At 35.2% G+C, this 8,555-nt stretch overlaps 1 protein-coding gene across 1 annotated transcript; it reads left to right on the forward strand.

Annotated features, from left to right (window-relative positions):
* The first annotated feature begins 1,542 nt into the window (after window positions 1-1,542).
* On the forward strand, window positions 1,543-2,463 carry LOC101998106 (taste receptor type 2 member 113-like). Its single transcript, XM_005369241.1, has one exon. It carries the CDS (start codon window positions 1,543-1,545, stop codon window positions 2,461-2,463), a length of 921 nt encoding a protein of 306 aa, XP_005369298.1.
* Window positions 2,464-8,555: the final 6,092 nt, after the last annotated feature.

Below are 8,555 nucleotides of genomic sequence, written 5' to 3' on the forward strand. Positions count from 1 at the left end.
TCCCTATACCAGCTCTTTCCACAGAACCTCACCCCAGGGTAGTTTGCATGTCTCTTGAGCTTTCCTGAGTTCATCATTCTTATCTGACAGGAGTCATATCATACGGAACTACCTTCCTTTCGGTAAGTTTTAATTTTTATTTATTTAATTTGTTTTTATTTTTGGTTTTCCTGAAAGATTTCCAAAGTTCTTCTACTATACCTAAGTTAAGAATTTGTGGGAATTTAAAAAATAGATTGGATTCATTTACTTTGTACAATATTGTTGCAGGAGGCAAAGGATAGTCAGCCTCATACTCCATGCAGTAGGGTTACCCTATGTCTTTATTAATCAGCTCTGATATTTACAATACATTTTTTCCATGTGTCTCTGGAAGTAGTGATGAGTTTGTTGGTTTTTTTTTTCTCAAGTTACCCTTTCCCTGTTGAGGAGAAAGAAAATCCTATTATATTGCTCATTGTCCATTTGGACTAGGAAGAAAATCATTTTTATCTACTTTGGCTCTTGTAATGATGGTCACAAAATCGATGTTGAGGGTGAGGGTGATGGATTAATTCTGAAAGCCATTGATGTTAATAAAATAATTTGTCTTACTGGTAAAGAGCAAAGAAGGCTAAAAGAGATTCTTTGTAGATTTTCTTTTTTGACTTCTTCAAGAGAAGACAAAGAAACTTCTACTCATTTTCCCATGGATAGAGTATACAACTCACGGTTAATGAATATTTACACTTAATATTCCATAATTTGTATCTGGGGGCCCTGGCTAAACAATATTTAATATCCAGATACTAAGTGTGAGCCATATGTATTGTAATGAGCAAAATAGCCAGTTGAATTTTTACATTAGAGAAACAGATATTTAGCACCAACTAAAATGTATTTATGGAGTTTGTCAGTATACATGCATTTGTATAAAGTAAAGTGATCAATAAATATTATTCTCAGTATTAACCACTTAAGCAGTTATGGTTTCAGCAACATTGTTAGATAGTAATTTATAATTAATGTTGAAATTACTCACACATATATGTCACATACATACATATACACACACATATATGTATCCTTGTGCTGAACCTCTTTTGAAGAGTCTAATGACTCCCTATGCTTAATTTCCACATACCAGTGCAAGTCTTTATTAATTAATAAATAATTACTATTCTTTATTATTTAGAACATTAGTTTGATGAGTACTCAATTATTCAGATAATAAAATATGTTTGATAGGAAACAAAAAGAGTAACTAAATATTGTTATCTGTATGTATGCAGTACAAAAACACAGTGTTTCCCTCAATATCAACAACTAAATCAGATTCCAGAGTCCTACAAACAAGTTAGTGTTTGGATGAAGCTTCTGTTTGGTCTATCTGTTTAAGATTTTCATGGGGAAACAAGTAGACTGGGTCATTAAGAAATCGAACGGCTTGTTTGTTTATTATTATATCTGTATGTTTTAAAAGGAATATAATACATATTATGAAGAAACATTGGATGAATATATTAACAAATCCTCAGAAATTTGGACATTATTTTGCAGACAATGGTTGCTGTCCTAGAGAGAATATTCTCAATCTTTTTAAGTGTGGAATTCCTAATGGGAACCTTAGGAAATGGATTCATTGCTCTTGTGAACTGCATAGACTGGGTCAAAAGAAGGAAGATTTCTTCAGTGGATCAAATCCTCACTGCTTTGGCAATTTCCAGGATCATTATGACTTGGCTTGTGTTCCTAGATGGGTGGATATCTGTGCTTTACCCTGCATTATACTTTACTGGAAAAATGCTAAGATTATATTTTATCACTTGGACAGTGATCAATCATTGTAACGTTTGGCTTACTACAATCCTAAACATGTTTTATTTTCTCAAGATAGCCAAATTTTCTAACACTATTTTTCTTTACCTAAAGTTTAGACTTAAAAATACCGTCTTGGTGACCTTGTTAGTGTCTCTATTTTTCTTGTTCTTAAACATTGTTGTTATGAAAATAAACTATGATATGTGTATTGACGATGTCCAAAGGAATGTATCTCATACTTCCAGATTGTATAACTATGCACAAACTTGCAGATTTCTTTTATTTACCAATCCTATGTTTTCATTCACACCATTTGTTATGTCCCTGGCAACCTTCCTCCTGCTCATCTTCTCCCTGTGGAGACACCTGAAGAACGTGCAGCACAACGCCAAAGAATACAGAGATATCAGCACTGTGGCCCACATCAGAGCCTTGCAGACTGTCATTATTTCTGTATTTTTATACACTATTTACTTTCTCTCATATTTAGTGATGGTTTGGAGTTCTGATTCACAGGAAAAATACCTGATCTATTTGTCTGTCTGGACTTTGGGAAATGGTGCTCTTTCTGCTCACCCATATGTTCTGATTTGGGGAAACAGAAGGTTGAGGTGGGTTTTTCTTTTAGTGCTATTGCGGCCCAGATATAGTTTAAAAACATAGAAACATAGGGGCCGAGACCATCTAGGGAATGCTTTTGCATATCCTTAAGGAAAATCAGGAGACAAGAGATTCTCACATGAAGAAATTTATATATATTAAATGTTTTTCTCTAAATATTTGTGAATTAGCAGTTGAACAGTTTGGGAACCATCTAACCTTTGTTATAAACCTACATAGACAATGATATCAGTACACATCACTTAAAAGCTATGTCTGTGGTCAGTTTATATGCTCCAATGTTTCAGAGCTAAGATCCACAAACAAAAGAAAACATAAGGGTCTAGTTTAACTCATTTAGTATACTATTTCTAGTTCCACCCAATTACTTGTAAGTTTCATGATATAATCTATGAAATAACTATGAAAGCCAGAAAATAGAAAAGGAAAATGAGGGAGGAGCAGTGAAAGAACTCGAGAGAGAGGCTAAGACACAAGAATTCTAGAGTGAAAATGAAGAACAACATTGGAGTGACTTTTATTGGTGGGAGGAAAGAGGAATGAGAGATAAATTACACTAAGGATGTTTGAAAACCCATAGAGTAACATCATTAAGTACTCACAGATAAAAATGCAATGGAGTTTGGAGTTGTATAACATGGGTGATAATACTAACCCAAGGGACATATTCCACCTAAAAAAATTCTAGTGCTAAATAAGAGAAATCTTCTTTGAAATTGTTGATTGGGGGTCCAGCAGACTCCCCCAAAATATAGCTTCCCAAAGCTTTACGTAAGATTCTATTGTTGAAGACATCACACAGTTTAGGTGTAGGATTCAGAGGAATCAAACCAGAAAGGTCTTGGAAGCCTCCTCCCTGAGGGCTAGGCTCTCATAGTATCAGAAGGTGCTAATGCAAGCTGCCAATGGAGAAAAATACAAAATACAAAATCCCACCCAGATTTAAAGCCTGTAAAAAATAATAATGATTGGCTCATGAAGATATCTTAAATGGAATAATACTGACACTTATATCTTAGTTACTATCTAATTGGACTGATAAAGTCTACTCAGTAGAAATTAATGTCTGGCTCTGTGAACTTAACCAGTTACCTGTGGCTGAAGAGGTTTCAGGCCTGAGGTGAGAACCACTGCTCCCATGCTTCTAAACCACACTACTTTCTACTTGTATTCTAAATACTTAGATCCACAGATGAATGCAGCTTCCCCCCCTCATCAGAGAAAGTTCTTTTTAAGCAAATGGAGGTCACAAGAGAGATAAAAAAGACAGAGAACAAGTGGTCATGAGTTACTCAGCTCTAGTCGATGCTTCTACGATGCAAATTGTGTATATAAGCCTCAGGAACATTACAAAAGAGTTAGTGGAAAGTTTATAAGCACCAGATGGACAGGATAATTCATGCTAGATATTGTCTTCTCAATGTGATAGGAAAGCTGATCCTATTAAATCTTAACAATATGGTTGCCTAAACAATACTTGCATAATGACAACAGCACTTGATGTCAATGTAAATGAGGGACATTTCACAAGGCGCAACTCCTTGATGAAGAACTTCAGGCAATTGATACTGCTAAGAGAGGGCAATTAGCTTTTCCAGGAATGAATCTCCTAATTGACTATCTGATCCCAAGTGTTCAAGGTGTGAACACACATGTGCATGAACACACACACTCACACACACATACACACACAAACATGTACACATACATAAACATACAGACTTATGAATTAATGAAGTGGTTATATTTTTGAGAGTACTGGGTGATAATATGGGAAACTGAAGGAGAAGGAGTACTTTTAGTATTCATATAAAATTCTCGGAAAAGTCTTAAAAATTACAATAAATGTCTGTAGTCATAAATATTAGTAATTTTATTTAGGTATTCTTTCAAAAATAGTAAAATAAGATACTTACAATATGTAAACCACGTTGGTATTTATAAAGCAATGTAAAACATCATTATTTAAAAATAAAACTTATTTAAAATATATAAAATCATTGCATGGATAAAAAAGAGATTCCTAAAGTTCCACCCCCATTCAAGGAGTTATTTGCCACTGATTGCTCCTGAGAAGGTAGAGTCAATTCCCATAAAATATGTGGACCTTGAGATTCATGCTCCAGTAGATGGTTTTATACAGAAGCATATACAACAGCACAGATTTTATTTAAAACTACATAAATTTGGGAGGGAAAGTGATGAGGGGATAAAGAGACATCAGAAGAGAGGGATGACAGAGTAGATTTGACCAAAACATGTTATATATGTATATGAAATTCTCAAACAACAAAAAAAGAGTGCATAAATTTTTAAATATGCAATATGTAGAAAAGTCAAACAAGAAATGAATTACAGGATTAGAAACAAGTTGAAGCCAATATTAGACATCTTTCATGATGACAATAGAATAAATTGAATATTTATTGAATTGAATAAATTGAATAAATATAATATTTTTTGTAAATTTGTATGTATTTTCTATTGTGAGTGATATATAAATGTTATGAAATTTTCTAGCTGCCTACTTAATACATAAAATTTAAATTTAGCTGAAAAAGACTTAAATCAGTTTATGATTTTTGTTATTTCCATTTTTGTCTCTTTCCTTTCTACCTTCCTCTCCCTCTCTTTCTTTCATGGTGCTGATCATTGATCTCAGAGGCTCACATAACTATGAAGTAACTGGCATTCTCTCTCTGAACTAACCCTAAGCCAGAACAATATCTATTCCAAAATGACGATTTAATGCTTTTTCTTCAGCAACCTTGATTAATTAGTGACTTTTTAAATTTTATGGTAGCTCATAGTCATATTTTAGTAGGCTAGAAAGTTTTCCATATAGGGTTGGGATATGGACCTACTACATCATTTAGCTAAATTGGCATTTTGTCAAACTGTCTTCTAAATATCAATATTTATACCCCTAGATTAGTCCCACTGTCAGCCTAAGCCAGAGAAGCTTTTCTTTGCTCTAGGCATTTGTTAATTCAGAGACTCATCACTGGTCCATGTTCCGAGAACAGGCAAGTGTTGGGTACTTGGTCCTTCATATGGGACCTTTATGTCATCCCTTCTAAGACTTAGGAAACATGACCAGAATGAGCAGAAACAATGTAAGAGCTGGAGAGTGGGAAAGCATGTTATACACTGTCTTCTGTACATGAACATGGCCTGATTGATGCATCCATGAACTCACAGTTACAGTGGCTACCTGCAGGATTTATGCACAAGACTAGACCCATGAAAATTCCATGGTGGGCCTTGTAAACCTGTCTTCTCCCTGAGGAGATAGCTATAGCAAGTGAACGGTTGCTAAAATGAGGCTGAGTTGTATTCCTCAGAGACATAGCCACTGAAACTTTGCTGGAACATTAACTAAGTAACATATTAACTCTGGTCCTCAAGGCAACTCCAACTAAAGAAAGAAAGGTACAAAAAAAAAAGGACACAAAGTTTGTGATAGAAGGGATGCAGCAAGGGAAGGAGGAAGATAAGAGAAAACTGGGAAGGACTTTGATCAAATATCACCAAGACCCCCTAAAAAATGAATATGGTATGTACTCAGTCATTAGTCGACTCTAGCCATAAACAAAAGACATTAAGCCTATATCGTTCACAATCCTAGAAAAGCCATATAATAAGGTGAATCCAAAGAAAATCATATGTAGATCCTCCTGGAAATTAGAAGCTGACAAGATTGCCAGGCAAAAGTTGGGAGCATGCGGGTGAGGGTAGGAGTGGGGGAAGGGGAGAGGGGACAGGGAAGGGAGAAGGAAAAGACTGGAAGAGCTTGGGGGAATGGGAGGGTGGAGATGGAGGAAGGGCAGATATAGGAGCAGGGAAAAAGATATCTACATTAAGGGAGCCATTTTAGGGTTGGCAAGACACTTGGCTCTAAAGGGGATCCCAGGTGTCCATGAGGATGTCCCCAGCTAGGTCTTTGGGCAGCAGAGGAGAGGGTGCCTGAACTGTCCTTGCCCCACTATCATACTGATGATTATCTCGAATTTCACCATAGAATCTTCATCTGGTGAAGGATGGAGATAGAGACAGAGACCCTCATCAGAGCAACAGACTAAGCTCCCAAGGTCCGGTTGAAGGGCAGAAGAAGGAAGAATACAAGCAAGAAAGTCAGGACCGACCATGAGGTGTTGGTCCACCCACTGAGGCAGTGTGCCTGTTCTAATGGGAGCTAACCAAATCCAGCTGGACCAGGATTGAACGAACATGTGATCAAACTGGACACTCTGGTTGTGGCTGACAATGGATGCTGACTGAGAAGCTATTGATAAAGGCACTGGGACTTGTTTTTACTGCATGTACTGGCTTTTTGGGGCCCTAGTCTATTTGGATGCACAGCTTCCTAGGCCTGGGATATAGGGGGGACGGCCTTGGACTTCCCACAGGGCAGGGATCCCTGCCCTCTCTCAAGGGAGGAGAGGGAGTGGGGAATGGGAGGGGAATAAGAGGAGGGGAGGAAGTGTAAATTTTTGAATGGAAAAATAAAAAAAAATATTAAACTCATATTATATGATAAGAACACAAAAGACTCAATCTTTGGTCCTAAAAAGCATGAAGTTCAATTTAAGAATTTGAACAGAAAGATAGAAAGAGACCTAACATTATCTAAAATCTGTCTATGTTTGAATTTGTCAGAGATGTGATTATTTCGCTATAATATTTTCATAATAAACTATATTTAAAATAAAAAACATGGCTATATATAAGATGTTAGCATTTATTTTATAACAATAATAAAAGATACATAAGAAAATTAATAAGTTTCATAGATAATTGAAAATTTTTAAGCAGATTAAGCTCAAAATATCAGTTAGTAAATAGAGGGAAGCATGGTCATGTCACCCATGTTCAGTCCTGTTATGTCTTCAGTAACTTTGAGTCTTATAAAGCTTTAGAGAAGAGCAATGTTTTGCTTATGGCTTGTTTTCACCAACAAATCATCCTAGACTTTTGATGTTGCATTGGCATCCGCTGTGAACTTGAAAAAAATGCAGAATTTTTCAAGAGAGTCATGTTTGCGGTACATTTTCGTTGTGGCTAGTTTATAAAGGATGACCCAGCCTACTGTGGGCAATGCCATCTTGGACAGGTAAGCCTGAGCTATATAAGAAAAGCAGCTGAATGTAAGCCGAGGATCAAGCCAGTCAATAACTTTCCTCCATAATTTCTGCCTCAGTTCCTGATGGAGTTCCTGCCTTGCCTTCTCTCAGTGATGTTATGGACTGTGACATGGAAGTTTAAACTAAATTAACCTTTGCCTCCCCAAGTTGTTTTCAGCTATGATATTTTTCACAACAGCAAGAAAGCAAGCTGTATTATAGTACAGTATACTTTTTATTTTTTTCTTTTAGAGATACTTTCATTAAAATATATGTCATAAAATAAGAAGTGGACATATGTAATTTGAATCCACCCAAAAAGGATATTTTAATATTTTTACAGTAAAGCAAGTGATATGTACATTTTATAATCCTCATTAGTCACATATTTCTAATGTAAAAATGTTAAGTTATTCAGATTATAAAAGGTCAATCTAATGCTACGTAATGAGGATTCCTCTAACAATTCAGATGAAATAACCAAAATTCAGAGTGTTTTTCAAGCCACATGTGAATAGTGACTAAAAAAAAAAGACCCATAGAATGTGCAATTTGAAGCCCAATACTAAATGCTATCAGTTTCTTAAGGCATTGTATAGATGGTGAGTGTGTTATACAAAGAAGTGTAAATACAGTTTTCGTTTGTTTGCAGAATGGAAAAACAGCTGACTTACTAATTAGTGTTAAATTATATTTAATGTTATTTAGTAAATTAATATTAAGTGAAATTTGATCGTGCAATGCTAAGATTAAGTTAAATTCTTATAAAATTAAATGTATTAATATTTATAGATACATTTTAAAGTTAAATAATATATGCAAAAATAATATAGTGATCCAATCATTATGGCCATGGTTACTATTCACATATAGTATCAGATAGCATGTGGCATTTTAACAATGAAGTACAAACTTAATCCAGGTTCAGTGAAGTTTTCAGTATTTCATAAGATTATATGTCAAGCAGAAGTAGTAATATTAGGGAGAAGGAGAACAATAACGAGCACAGCT

The sequence above is a fragment of the Microtus ochrogaster genome, unplaced genomic scaffold, assembly GCF_000317375.1.
Source record: "Microtus ochrogaster isolate Prairie Vole_2 unplaced genomic scaffold, MicOch1.0 UNK46, whole genome shotgun sequence".
In the NCBI taxonomy this organism is placed as follows: domain Eukaryota; kingdom Metazoa; phylum Chordata; class Mammalia; order Rodentia; family Cricetidae; genus Microtus; species Microtus ochrogaster.